Source organism: Mesitornis unicolor, unplaced genomic scaffold (genome assembly GCF_000695765.1).
Source record: "Mesitornis unicolor isolate BGI_N332 unplaced genomic scaffold, ASM69576v1 Scaffold41724, whole genome shotgun sequence".
In the NCBI taxonomy this organism is placed as follows: domain Eukaryota; kingdom Metazoa; phylum Chordata; class Aves; order Mesitornithiformes; family Mesitornithidae; genus Mesitornis; species Mesitornis unicolor.
The window spans coordinates 6,316-21,494 of record NW_010178814.1 but is presented as its reverse complement, the minus strand read 5'-3'; the positions used below and the strand labels follow the sequence as shown (position 1 = coordinate 21,494).

Below are 15,179 nucleotides of genomic sequence, written 5' to 3'. Positions count from 1 at the left end.
TCACCATGCTGTCGTGGAAAACTTGATATAATCTCTATATACACATTATTAAACACTGTATTACTGAACTTCATTTGAAGACCTGTAGTGAAGTACTGTAAAGCTTCACAGTTTTCAAAAAAGGAGGCAGACACTGGAACCTGTGACAGGATCCAAGTCCCCCAATATCTCCAGAACCCAACTCCATTAGCAGAGGGCGGCAATCATTCAACATCAAGCACCCGAACAGCTTTTCCGTTAGAAACAGACTCTTTACTGACACCAGCACAGAACTGGTCTCTTCATGGCTACACCAAAGCTACTTAGAAATACAACCACTTAGGATGTAGGATGGTTCTTCAAGCTAAAGCTGGAAAATCCTCCAGGTCATCAGGATTTGGAGCAACATGCTGCACCTATAAGATATGAAAGGTAGCTTTATAAAAATGCCTGCATTTCAAAAGCATCTGACAGCTACGTATACATATTTTACCCTGAAAAGGGTTCATTCTTCTACTCAAGTTAAACGCTTTGTATCCATCACTGTCACAGAAATGCTAAGCATTTATCTCAGAAGTTATGACTACTGTAATTTCTTCAGTGTGAACATACTTATAATGCTGATCTACTGCCTGAGGAGGACCACAAGTTCTGTAGCCGTGCAGTGGAAATAAAAAAGTAAAGCAATCTCACCCAAAATACTGTTTTTCTTGAAGCAGCATTATTATCTTTCTACATTCTAAGGCTACTGCACATATTAGACTGCAGTTTTAAACTCTATGTTGTTATTACAAAAAGCCTTTTTCATTCAAATGAAATGAATGCACCAAATCACTTCCATATCATTCTGTAAGTTCTCAACCTTAAAGTGTTTTACTCATAACAGACAGAAGTGAACTGAGACCTTCAGTTAGGATGGAGAATAAAGATGTCATTTTTCAGTGTGCAAATGCTCTTTTTTTCCATCAAGAGAAAAAGGTCAGTGTAAGTTTTTTCAGTGGTTATACTGAACACATGTATCATTCTGTAGGATGCTGTAGGGTTCTGTCTTCATCTGTAGGATCCCAGATCTCACTCTAATTAAAGTACTACTACTATACCGTACTGAATTTTCTTTAAGTGATACAAGCCTGTAACCAATTTAATTACTTCCCAGTTTATATCAAAATTCATTGCGAAAACAAATCTTCATTGCATCCTTTCCTCTAGATCCCATTAAAGCAACTAGTAATCAGACCTTTTGAAATTTATGTGTCAAGAGTTCTGAGCCTGAACTGGTATTTAATTTTAAGTAATATGATATGGGTCAGGAACTCAACCAGGCCAACATGCTATGAGGTAATAATTAGAAACAAGCCTGACACTACAGAAATCAGTAATTCCTCACAAAAGGCGGTGGGATAGACAAACCCCAACAATCAAAAAAATCCCCAAGCAAACAACAGAAACTGTAGAAACCATCACCGCTGCTGCTGGTTGAGGTCTTGTCTCCTCAACTTGTCTGCCACAACCACGACCACGACCACGACCACGACCACCTCGTGCTCCTCTTGATCTGCGGCCAGGCAGAGAAAGACTCCCAAAATTAATATCCAGACGAGATGTTATGTCATTCATGGATCTTCGGAAGACATGAGAATCATCTTCAATATGTTCTTTGTGCAACTGAAATGAAGATCTGGTTAAAGCCTATAGCTTCCATGTACAACCTTCTCCCTTTCCCTTCCCCACGCACACTTGTATTAAAGACTAAGCAGCAGATAAATCAAGATGACATCCAGAACAGAAGACAGGCCTTAACTTGCACAAGGTTTTAGCAGAGGTGAGGCAATTGTAGCTTCCCAGATGCCTGGGATAGTTCTTTGTTGGCTCAGAGAGTCCTGGTAACAAAATCTTCTGCACCAGCTCCATAACACTGGAGAGGTTTTTCAGAAATGTCATCTACGAAGTTTTCTAAGGGACTGGAGAATCCAGCTTAAGCTACTTACTCCTACAATTATCTTCAAGTAATGATTAAAAAGCCACTGTAAAGCACAGTATTTGGCTACTAACCAATCTATTAGTCTATTGGTCTGCAGCTGTGAGATTACTGTTTGAACTCTGTGTATTCCTAGTAGCTTGTGGATGTAAGACTATTTCCCATCATAATTTTAATGTGCACTGTAGTAATGGTAACATATATGTAAACTCATCCCATATAGTGACAAATCGCTTGTTTTATTCAGTGTTTAATACAGGGATTTGACTTGCCCATGTTACGCAGTTCCTGTACCTCCTATTCTATGTTCATTTTGACAAGGTCCCTTGATACTTCCAGCCAAGAAACATTACAGGCAAAAAGAACAGGAACTTGCATGCACTCTTCACACACTTGCATACTGTCTTCTCTCCAGCCCTACCACCACTTCCCTCAGAGAAGGAAAAGGGGAAAATGGCAACTGTGACCTCCAAAAGCCATGCTAAAAAGGATGCAGACCACTTCAGTATTAGTGTCTGCCCTTGGAAGTACTCAATGGCCTAAACTGCTTAAGGCTTAAAAAGCTGCAAGTTTTGATGTTAATATTATGACTAGACAAAGGACAAGTGTATTCGGAAGTGCATGCAGACTGTAGAGATCAAAATTCCATCATGCTAGACTAAAAGTATATGCACATACTTCTGTGACCCCCCAAAGCCTGAAATCTAAGTAAGCAAGAGTCTGTAAAAGAAGCCTCCTCTCTCTCCCCAGTCATATCAGTAAACAAGAAGTTCTCCCTGAAATGTTGATCACAGTAACATCTTGGAATAAAAGTTAGGAAAAAGGGCAGGGGGAGAAGCACATTACTACAGAACAAGCTCTCCAGAGTTACTTCTACGAAGCAGGATCCTAAAACTGGGAAAAAAAACAAAACAACACCACCAAAAAATCATGTATTTCAAGTGCACAATGAAAACTGGGATCCAGCACAGATGAGAAATAGGACACTTAGCATCCAAACCAACAGATGCTAAAACCCGAGTTTAATATATACATGCAAGTGTATACTGGCAAGTAAGCTAAACAGGATTCAAAGTTAGATAAGAAGTGTTTAGTAAACCAAGCTTCCCTACCAGCATTACCAGAGACCTTCATAGGTGGCAGCAGGAAGGACACAGGTTTTATATTGCTAAGACTGAGCCGTAAGGTAGAACAACTTCATAGATTATGTATAGGCATACAAAATATGGGTGATGAACTGAGAGAAGAAAATGAACAGATAGTAAGTTTAGAGTAAGTTTTAGGGCAGATATGTCATTAGAGTAACAAAGCTCAGATACTGATTTCTAGGTTTGTTCAGATTAGACTAAGACTAGTGGAAAAAGAGTAGAGACAGTTTCCTAACCCTGGGCATAAAGTAGAGTTTACAGAATTCCTGAGGCAATGCTTACATCATCACTATATTTTGACTTGTGAATCACCACTGCTTTGGAAGGAACAGTGGATTCTGGCTTCCGGATGTTGAATTCATGCCTTGGTCGATTCTGTTGCTGAAGATTTTTCCACTCATCTAACGTCATTTCTTGAACTACTTCTTCCAATGGCTCTCCTTCAGCAACTCTAAAGGTTTATAGTTGTAAAGTAAAAACCATTAGCTTGCAACATCCCAGGATGAACAAGAACACTAATCTCTAAAGTAAGGATACTAAACAAAACATTTGGAATGTTTCTCACCAAATTACTATCCTCAATTTCACTCACTCCCCACAGTGACTTGATGTGTGAGTTTTAGAGTAATGTGAGTAAGAAAATATATTTATGGCTTCTTTGAAATGACTCTTATGAACAAATGTCTCCAGGCTCCTGTAGTAAGTTCAAGTGCTTTGGATTCTAGACAAAAACAGTCTTTTGATCTGGCATATTCTCAACTCTACTGTTTAATAGTGGATCTACTCCTAGGAAACATAGCCATAGTAAAAAGAAACATACCAAGCAGTTTTAAAACACTCCAATTGCATGGGTTTTTTTGACTCATACCGCAGGATGACAATATGAGGTCGACTCATGTTTCAGTGCAGCTTTCAGTCATAAAAAAAGAGATGATGATTACGCCATGGGTTCTTCTAGGTAATTATAAGCATTTCTTTTGTTAATTTCACAAGGTGCTGTTTTGATTTGTCAGATTTAGTAGCATACAAGGAGACAGTATTTATCACCTGGCAAAACCAGAGTAATCCTAGTCCAGTCTTAACTAGTGAAAGTGCAATAATGATGATACATTCAAGGAAAACATACGGAGTACAGCGGAGTCTGCCTTGCATCATTTTTGAACTGTAAAGACAGAAGTCCAAGGTTATGTCTGTATTCATAGACAAAACTAAAGATGCTTCTACACTCAGCACTGCTTGACTACTCTTTTGCGACTTTTCTGATGCTGCCCAAGACTGAATCACCCAGGATCAGCAGCTAATAGAGTACACTGCAGGTGTACCTTTTAATGATATTTGCAGAAACCTATTCTCTTCTTAGCAGCATCACATGCAGGGAGCACAACTTGCTTCATCACCATACTTGTTTGCTGCAGAAACAAGTCAAATACCATGAACCACAGAAAAAACTGCACTTAATACTCCCATACACTTGAGAAACCACTTCTCCCTTCTCTCACACTAAATTGTTACACACCAAATAGCAGTCAAAGTTGGTTAAGTATTTTCCCTAACATTACTTTTTCAGATATCCCTTTCATTAAGTTCCTTCTGGTAGGAGAAATATGGATTTGTTTTTCCTCACTCAATCACAGTTCCGAATCTTCTACCAAATGCTGATGATCTTTTCAATGTAAAAGTACAGTTGATTAGATCCAAGTTGGAAATTTATTTTATCACAGAAAGATGATAAAGTGACAGTCAGTGAAATGTGCATTTTAGTTTTGAAGTTGTACAAGCTCCACATCAGAACACACATATTTGCTGGAAGTGTTCTGCACATTTAGAACTAGCCTATATAGGAACAGGCCTGCTCCCTCTTCCCAGTTGACTTTGCTGAGATTCATTCTATTTCTTGTCAGGCAAAATTATACCATATTTTCCTGAAGCACTCAGCATATGACAGGCAGAAGCAAAACTGAATAGTAAGATAGCCCTTTTGTTCTAGGATGAACACAGTTTTAAATGCACTTTGCAGAAAAAGTAAATTAAAAAATATGCAAGTCCTGTGCTATATGCTTACCCTCTGACATGCCTTCAGACCCTGTTACTTTGAAAATTCCAGCTATATTAACCAGAAGTTAAAGGTTAAAAGACTGGTAAGCAGCTTGCAGTTCCATACTGATTAAGAAGATGTGAAACTATCTTAGAGACTGTAAAGGAAAAAAAAACCAAAACAGTTTACTAAGTTAAATAAAAAGGATGCTGATGAAATGTGCAGCTATTTCTGTAAAAACACCACCAGATACTGTTCTACAGGTATCTAGAGTATTAAGAATCAGTTGCACCCAAACATTTCAGTTTGTTGTCCTCAAGAGTAAGAAACCAGGTAATTTTTGATCAGTTATCTGAAGCTTCAGTTTTGGGAATGGGTGCTGGAAAAACAAGACTAGTTGCAAGCATTCAGAGGAAGGAAAAAATAAAAAGTAAACCAATAAAAAGTGATTCTATTAAATTGGTTTAATTTCTTCCTAAGCCACTAACTCAGGACAGAATCGGTAAATTGCATATCTGAACTTTAAGAAGTCTTCCATCCTCCTCTCCCATTAAATTTTCACCACATGAGGGAGACACTGTTTCAGTCCTTGGCAAAAGTTGTAGAAAGATACAGAACCAGTTACAAGACGTACTTGAGAAGTAGCTATCAATCTTCAAATTTTCAAAAGAAAAACAAGTATGTGAGTGGAGCTTTAAGGGCAGCTTTGTGCAGTTACCCATAGTGTAGTACATAACAATACATTTAATGTATTTTCTATGGCACAGATTTTGCTAAAGAAAAGGGCAATAGCATAAGCGTTCAAGAATACCGCAGGACTAACCAGTTGTATGAGGTGCTAAAGAGACAAAGGAAGTGATCAGAAAACAACCAGTCAAGACAATCACCACCAGAAAATCTCAAGGAGAAGCAGAAATACACACTCTCAGGCAAGAGTGTCAGCTGCCCAGACACAGAAAGAACCACCACCAGGACAGAAGCTCTGAAGGAGGGACTTCAATCTCTCAAACCATGCAAAAGTATTGCAGGTACCCCAGCCAAGCTGAACCTCAAATCAACAGCATCTGTCCCTTCTGCAACAGTGCACTATTAAAGAGACAGATCAACAGGTTTTTTTGGAACAAATGTCACTGTTGGCCTCTACTGAGTAATGCCTTCTACATGGTAACAGGGAGAAAGTCCAGAACAGAATGGCAAGATATATGAGGTCTAAAACACATGATCTACATGGGAAGCCTTTAAAGAGGTGCTGAGGAAAAATACCTAATGCTAAAACACAAAGAAAATTTTGCATATCCATGATGTTAAGGGAAGACACTCAGGAGAAAAAAAACCAAATGAACAAACAAATAAACAAACACCGTAATTTCTGTTTTCAAAGTATTGTAAAGATCATCAAGAGGCATTGAAATCTCTATTAGTAGAGGACAAAAATCAACCAGATAGGTATGAGAAGCGGCACAGGTATAATTGGTCATGCCTTGGGTCAGCAAGTTCCCTTTCAGATCTACATTTCTCTGATCAAAAGACAACACGAGGACATTTCACTACATAGCAAATTGACCTCTCAAAAAAGCAATCACAGATATTTGACAGATGTGCACATCTATCAGAAACAACCAACTAGCCTGTTCTAGGGGAAATACTGGTGGATTTACACAGCAACTGTTTGTCTTTTTAAATGCAAAATATGGTTTAGTTTTTACTCCAAAGGATGGTTTCAACTGCTAGCTTATCAGCAGTACATGTTTGTTTTAGAGACTCCCAAGGGGAGACAGTGCCCATTAATGAAGCACAGCAACAGGAACCTGCATATCACATTTTGAACCAGAGACTTGATTGTAGCAGGTTATTTTGGGCACAAAGCCCACATGGAAATGCACTCCATGCACTACTTTCTACCTTCTAAACTTACGCATTTTTAGTAACTACTTGGTGTGCATTTTCATTAATCAAGTTAGTAAGCTCCCTGGCACACCTACAATCATGCTAATAAAATCCTGGCAGACACTCAAGTGTGGCCTCTGGACATGAACAAACTGAATTCACAATGCAAGTACACAGAAAAACACCAAATGGGAGCCTTTAACAGTGGTTCCTCCTGCTTCAGTGTTTTCAATGGATGACCGTAACCCTCTAGCTATGCCTTGTTTACTGTGCATAGGTTTCTTTCAGGAACTGCTATATGTGAACACACATATGCAGAAGAAATGTGTGTGAAAAATAATAGTATTCAGCTCAGTTGTACAGCTGATTATGTTCCCATCATTAAAAATAATGATAGTGGGTCTTTTTTCAGATCAGTTTTTGTATTATTCAGCTACAAAAAGTATTTTTTTTCCCAACATTTATCAAGAAATCAATGACATTAGTCTTCCCTATCGAACATCATTTACAGGAGCATTACCACCACTTATAGCAAAATTCAAAGTTAAACAGCAAGCAACAACTGCACAAGTTAACTATAGAACAAAAACACTGAACCAAATACTGTTGAAGATCTGTCCTGGTCTGTGTTTAGCTTTATGTCACTATTAAAAAAATTTTAAAAATAAATAAAAATTGGAAAGACAAACCAAAACACAACAGAGGTAAAAAGCTCAGCAAACTTGAAAACAGATTTTGAAAGTCTCCTTAAAAGACCAGACAATACATAGCTCCACCAAAAAGGAAGAAAGTCCCATGTGAAGAAATAGAAGAAAACCCCACACAACAAATACTAACTCTGCAAATACCTTTGATAGGAATTGATTAGACTAATTGTCACACTGAATAAAAAGAAAAAGCAATTCATCTGAATCACCAGTCAACACAAGCGTGTTAGATTATTCAGACTGCGAAGAAAAGTTCAACAGAAAGCAGCTGTGAGGAGAGCTTGCACTGCTGTACTACTTGTATATTTTGCACTTATTACTTGCAGGAAAAAAACAAACAACAACAACAACAACAAAACACAACTATTAGCATGCAGTTTAGGATGCTATCAGCAGAGATAGATACTGCTGATACCTTCAAGGAAATATGAAGACATGTAAAGAAATCACTTGATTTATATTATAGAAGTATTACAGAAACACTTGTCCTGCAATACTTTCCAAATGAAAGCTCAAAAGCAGCAATGTGGACACAGTCCTGAAGTCAAGACCCCATAAATTACAGAAGTCCATAGAAGTCCTTCCAGAGTAGCATTGAAATGTGCCATAACTACACCAGAAAGCTATACAGTATCTCCATGCAAGCAGAACATTCCCAATTACCAGAAACTCTTTTTTTTTTCAGTTTAAATGGAAACAGAAACAACAGGGAAGAGAATGAGAGAAGAAATAAACCCAAGTTTTCCATCTCTTCCTCAATACAAACACACAGCTGCAATAAAACAGTAGAAAAGAAATTGATTCCTTGGCATTTCTGTGTTTAAGAGTAAAAATGAGAAAAATCCTAGCAGTAGCTTTAGCAAATGCACGCCCCTATACCCTCAATGTTGAGACTGTAGCAAAAGCAGAAAGTAGCCTAAGTAGAAGCTTTTGTTGGTGTATGCAGAAGACAACAACTCTGGAGAGCAGGGCAACCTAAGATCTTAAAATATATCCTGAAGCCCGAAACCTGAAAATCTGACAGGCTTTTGATTTTAAATGTTAAAACAACTACAGAGTCTCTGAGCCTCCAAGACAATATTTCCTGGACTGAAAAAGAGTACATGATGCTGAATTTTTTACTTGTAGGTTACTTGCATTTTTGAATCTTACAAATTTCGGTGGACTATTCCAAAATGAAGCTTTTTAAAAAACATGAAGAGGAGTAAAATCTCCAGGAAGGCTCACAGTCTGATGGAATACCTAGCAACCCCTGAGAAAAGCAAAAAAAAAATCAAAGACAACTGGCAGATTCTGTCAGATGCCTTTGCCACTACCTGTACTTCTCATGCATTACACACTACAAGGAACTGATGTCAGGACACATCTACAAAAGGCTTAAACTGGAGTAAATACAAAGTCTGAAAGAAGTAAAGGTACCAGTAGTTGACAAAAAAAGCTGAATAACTGGTCTCATATTTAGCTAATACACTGCATTTTTCACAGTTTATCTACACTGATTTTTAGTCTAGAAAGAGTTTTCTGAAAATCTGTTTTAGTAATTCAATTTCAGAGACAGATTTCCGCATGTATACACACCCCTATCTATATATTAAAAGTTAGTTTAAAATTGAAATAATCTAAACTGTATCAACTCAATTTCCTACAGGGTTATACAACCCGAACACATAAAACAGGTTTTCTGGTCTAGTCAGCTTTATAATTAAGAAATAAACCAAAGTTACTAACAACTGGAGCTGCATCACCAGGTAAAGAAGGCATCATAGCAACAGAAGAAAAGGCTGACATATTGCACTGCCCCTCTTTCACTCATTAGATGTTCACCATAGACAATTTGACTATTCTTTAAAGTCTCTTACTTGGACAAGATCGTCCAGTTACTTTTTCTTAAGCCAGTGGTTATTTGCTGTGAAGTAAATTTTCACTGGACACTGTGAAAGCTAGAAGACAAGGGTCAGATTTCTCTCTCAGTTTTCCTACTTCTAAGTCTCACTGCCACGACCATTTCCAGCAAGGTTTTGAAGTTCTGCAGGTCATCATGAATAGATAACAACTGCATGGTATTAGTGATTGATAAATACTGACCTACAGAATTTTATCTTAATGCATTTTAATTGTGTTTGTGCAATTGCATAGGCACCTGGAATTCCTTTTTCTCATAGAGAACTTCAAAAAGCAGGGTTTTTGACAAGTTAGCCAAGTTAAAAAGGTAACAGACAATATGTTGTTCCTCTTTAAATTATCACCAGATCTTAGGAACATAAGCATCATGGGGCAACAATCTGCAGCTGTATAAACCAAGCTTTAGTCAGAATGAGGGATGCATTGTTTTGACTCACAAATATAGACAAAGCTTTTCTATTTTAAAATACGTGCACTAGCAAAACTTCACAGTTCACATTTCAAGTGTGCCTCCCAATACACGTATATCAGTAACAGTCAATTGTTTTCTTTGCATTTAGAAAGAAAATATTTAATCAGACTATACTTGTTTAGAGGCCCTCCTTCAGATGCCCTTGGCTGCTCAGCGCTTTCTGCAGTCTCTTCTATGGGAGCAGTCTGTTCCATCCCACTAAAACAGTAAACAAAAAACCACAAAGTGTTCATGGGTCACATTGGAAAAAAGCCTTGCAGATCAATACTTCACTTTTTTTCCAGAATTACCTGGGAGGGGAAAAAAGAGAGGAGAAAATCTCTAGGAGAGTAAGCAGAAAGTAGATCCACTAAGGGACTAATTAAGCAACTAAAAAAAATGAGAAGCATTTCTATATACTTTTAATGTATTTCTATGCACTTTTAATGAAAAAAAGGCGAAAAGCATGCACGAAGACAAAATAATTCAATTGTGACTATTAACATCAGTACTTGATTACAGTATATCTCTCATGTTTCAGTCTGCCTCTTTCTTTTCAACTATTAAAATGGTAAAATTCATACTCCATATTTTCTGTAACATGGACAAGAGTTCACTGTCAAGTAAAAGCAGAGGCATACCTGCTTTCATTCCACTGGCAGGCATACATACTTAAAATTAACACCTAGCTTTGATGCATAATTGAGGCACAGACATGCTTTTAGAATCATTTATATAACTCCAGTTTGATGTCACTTCTACCACACACAGCACATCATAATAAAGCTTTGGTATCCCATATTTATATCATAAGTTCTGATGCTACTGAACTAAAAAAAATTAACTAAGGAGAACAAATATAAGGGATCTTAAGTTCCTTGTACTTTATGAAGTTCATACAACTTTCTCTGACATCTTACAAAAGCTAGTTTTGGGCTTTTGGTCAGCTAGTTTTGTGCTGTCAGCTCAGAACTCTGTTAACCTAGTTGATCCTTTGTTTTGAAAAGCCAGAGTACCTAACTAATCTTTTACTTTTAGTATGAAATATTATAGAAGAGATAGAAGTTAGTGCAGAAGAACTTCAGAATACCAAGCCCCAAAATTATTACCCAGTAAGGCTGTATTTTTCAGCTTTTTAGCTAGATTGTCCAAATCCACAATCTGAGTTTGAAAAAGAAAAATATATTTTCAAAAAAATTTTGTGAATTAATGTGTACGTGGCCAAAGATATTTGCTGTAAATTCAAACAACTGCCTTTTTCCTTTACCAGCCTTCAATTAAAGAGTTGTAGATGCATATGAGAAAAAACGTTACTAGAAAGAGTAGCATATTGCTAAGTGCAAAGAATGGACAAAAGATTACATTTTCAGCAAGCTTTTTGCAAATCCGAACAGAAACCAGTCAAAGAAATACAAAATTAAATTGAAAATACACAATTTTTTAAATCTAGCTATTACTAAGCCATCACATTCTGTTGTTAATCTTCCTGTGCACTTTAAAATTTATTTCAGTGATACAGTCAGCTAAATACTACCTCCAGAGTCACAGTGAATTGTATTATAGCTTTGCAATTTAGAAATTATAAATAAAACTTAAGAAAAAGAGACTGGACTTTAAGCCCACTAACAGAGTTTCACTCTTTTAATCAGCATTTTTAGCAATGCCATTAAATACCAGAGTCTCACTTACTTGACTATTGCAAAAAGTTCTAACATATTTCACCTGGAAGACAACTTGGCCCCAGTCAAAAGATTTTTGCAGTGTTAATTAAAGAAACAGCAACATGCCTTTGCTACAATTTAATCTCAGTGTGAAGGAGATGAGTTCATAAAACTGTAAAACCACATGCATCACAACAATTAATAGAAAGCAAGGCTTATAAAGCTCAAAATGGACATAAAACTGATTAAGAGAAAATTATGATCTAAGGCAGGCCATGGAAAAAAATGATCTATGATGGACACAAGCACATGCTGTACCTTGTATGATCTTTAACTGTTCTCCAGTTGCGAGCTCCCCCTCCACCTCTTTTGTTCTCCACTTTCATCGCTCTAGAGAAAGAAAACAGGGTTCTGTGAGTTTAAGAGCTTTTTTTCATTAGGACCTTAAACTAAAACCAGTATTGACTTTTTGCCAGCCAAGCTGGATATAGAAGAAGGGAACAGAGTACTTAAAAGACGCTGCTGCAGTACTGACTGTTGCTTAGTTATACACCAAGTAGGAGGCAGCACACAGAACACTTACATGTGATCATTCCCACTTTGTCTTTCAAACTCCTGTTTTCCTCTGTGGTTAAAGCCATCAAAACTTCTATTAATTCCACCACGTCTTCCACTACCTTGCATTCCACCTCTTCCTCTGCCAAAACCTCTTACTGGCCTTTCACAATCTACTCTTTCAAACCGTCTAAGAAGATTTCTAGTCATGGTTTTTTTCCTGCAGAAGAGTTAATGGGGAGAAAAAAAAATTAATTATATTTGTGCATCTGTAAGACATCAGTATATGAGAGCTACTGTACAATTTTTAAAGTGCATCTTTACACAGCACACAGTACAACTGCATTAGTTTTGTCATTAAAAATGGACACAGACTCAACTCGGAGAATAATCACAGATAAGAGGAATAAAAAGGTCAGAGTTTTATTGACTTCACTGAAAACATTGGAGAAGTTAAATAAAACACTATAGAACTGCAAAATCTTCAGTAACTTTATCAGGCAATAGCTCCCCTGTCTAAACCTAGATTTATATGCAACTACTAAAAATTTCAGGGAACTTGTTTAATACTGACTACTGTGATGTAAAGTAAGCACAGCCATGCTCTCAAGCATTAAAGATTTAGATGGAATTTTCTAGTACTTATAAAGAAAACAAAATTTATATGCATTCACTGTCCAAACAGTTAATAGTATGACATAGGTTTATTTTCAGTTTGAACAGTAAAATTAATCCAACTTGGAACCAAATGTTCTGCAAAGCTAGGTACACAAGCACAGAAGTGAGCATTTATTTTGCAGACTAGGGGTTATGTTTTCAGATCTTTACACTTTTCAGTTTAGTCTTATATTTCCAACACTTAACAAAACTACTCCAAACTGATCTGCAAGGAAACTGAAATTACAGCTCTGATGGGCATGAACTAAGTTACCTTGCACTGTACTGTGCAAAATCTACACACTGATAATGCAACCATGCCTTCAAGTCATGTCTGACAACTAGATCCATTTTAAGAAGGTTAAGTCTTTGCCTTCCCACAACTTGTGCAGATCATCTGTGAGGCACCTTACCTCCTCCTATTTGATACATACCTTACCACTGTGAATTCGTCCTGTGTTTCTGTTTCACGGGAGTCACCTTCCTCAAATGATGGTGTCCATTCAATTTTGTCTTGTTTCATTTCTGCTCCTCTGTTACTAAATCTTTGTTGTTCTTCCCGCACAGATGTTCGCATCTGGGCTAAACACAAAGACACACACATACATATTACTAACAGTTTAATAATAACCGAATTACAGCTATCAAACTACTGACTGAAATAAGTTGATTACACTTCAGTCTTCTGCTTTACCCTCTCCAATCTCAAGTCCACCAAAATATTAAAAGCACTTACAATTAATGTTTCCAAACGCTGTTTTAAAGACATCTACTTACTTTCCTTTCCATATTGATTAACCTGCCTCAGGCAGAAATACTACAATTGTTGGCACAGCTCAGACAATGCCCAAAAAAACAGGCTAATGAAAATCTCATTTTGCTCACATTAAGTCACAGAAATGGAGAACAAAAACTGTTTCTCTCATGTTCTCTCAACGATCTTGCTAGTGTACTACAGGACAAGGCAAAGAAGCTCCAATGGAAGACATGAGTTGCCTGATAGCTGCAGGAGCAATGAAGGTGGGAGAAAGAGGAGGACCATCAGACACAGGCATTAGTTGTTGATTGAGACAACATACCTCCTGTCACATGAGCTGAATTTAGAAGTCTGAACTTGCACCTCTACTTTAAGCTGATGGCTATAGTACCCAACAACCAAAAAAGGATCACCTCCTTCTATTACTGTTCTGTGGAGAAGAGTGTGACAGAATCACACCATAATGACTACATACACGTAATGAACTCAAACAAACTTTTAATCTGCAACTGAAATCAAGCAGTCAAAGCTACATTCACCAAAACAACATTCCACTGACATTTAACAAATACAGGCTCGATATGCTGGTTGGGAATATCGCCACACACAGCTGAGTTAAGAATTCTTATGTTTTACACCCAATGATCCAAAATGTGCACTCACTCACTCACCTCAAAAGGGAGGGCTCTCAGTGTTGAGGAGTTACCTTAAGTAGTGTCACAACTTAAGGAGAGAGTCTGTGACTGCTAACTTGCTGCTCCAAGGAGGACTGACTCAAATGTTCTCTCCGACAGGGCCCCATTTATACCCTGGTCGAATCTGATCTGTGGTCAATACATGGTCATGTCAGCCCCCTACTGGCTGAAGACCCCAACTTTCCTGCCTTTGACCCCAACCTTCCTGCCTTTGACCCCCCACTGTGTGGACACGACAGGAGCCAAGAGGCCAACAGGGCCAGAAACTTTGGTGTTGTTCTTGCTGTGTCTTTCTCGGGTCTTTAGCAAGGTAGGTGCATCTGCCACAGAGAGGATCACCCCCAACAATACAAGCCACTAAGATTAAGTTGTAGAAACCCAAGCAGTAAGTGCAAAGGCTCCAACACCACTAATTGATTCTAGGATGCCATCATATTCCAAGCTAAAATATACTTAAGTCTCTTAGGCTTTTGCTCACCCATTGTCGGGATTAAGGAGGAGCAGGTTGGGCAGGGTGAATGCAGAGAAATTGTGTATTATAAGAGAGAATAAATTGAGGTTATCCACTCAACCCATATACATCTAACACAAGTTTAAAGTTCATTATGTGCTTCCTTCTCCATTTTCCCAAATTCTATGCTCTATTTAGGACAAAGTTCTCCAGAAGCAAATAAGCCCTTTGCCTGCTAGGCCCCTGTACTTACACTATTGGCTGACAAAGGTGTTGATTTAAGTCAATCAATCAAGGAACTACAGAAACACTGCTC

At 37.7% G+C, this 15,179-nt stretch overlaps 1 protein-coding gene across 1 annotated transcript; it reads right to left on the bottom strand.

Moving 5' to 3' along the window:
• Window positions 1-338: 338 nt before the first annotated feature.
• On the bottom strand, window positions 339-14,894 carry HABP4 (hyaluronan binding protein 4). Its single transcript, XM_010182578.1, has 7 exons — window positions 14,891-14,894; window positions 13,395-13,542; window positions 12,332-12,523; window positions 10,223-10,306; window positions 3,388-3,556; window positions 1,444-1,644; window positions 339-395 (listed from the first exon to the last, which is right to left on the bottom strand). The coding sequence occupies exons 1-7, from the start codon at window positions 14,892-14,894 to the stop codon at window positions 339-341; spliced, it is 855 nt and encodes a 284-aa protein (XP_010180880.1).
• Window positions 14,895-15,179: the final 285 nt, after the last annotated feature.

Bases quoted from the DNA above. Each gene is read 5' to 3' on its own strand.
- HABP4 (XM_010182578.1), bottom strand. The intron at 1,645-3,387 runs GTAAGCATTGCC...TCTTCATTTCAG, and splicing joins AGTCAAAATATAGTGATGAT to TTGCACAAAGAACATATTGA. The intron at 396-1,443 runs GTGATGGTTTCT...CATATCTTATAG, and splicing joins GACCTCAACCAGCAGCAGCG to GTGCAGCATGTTGCTCCAAA.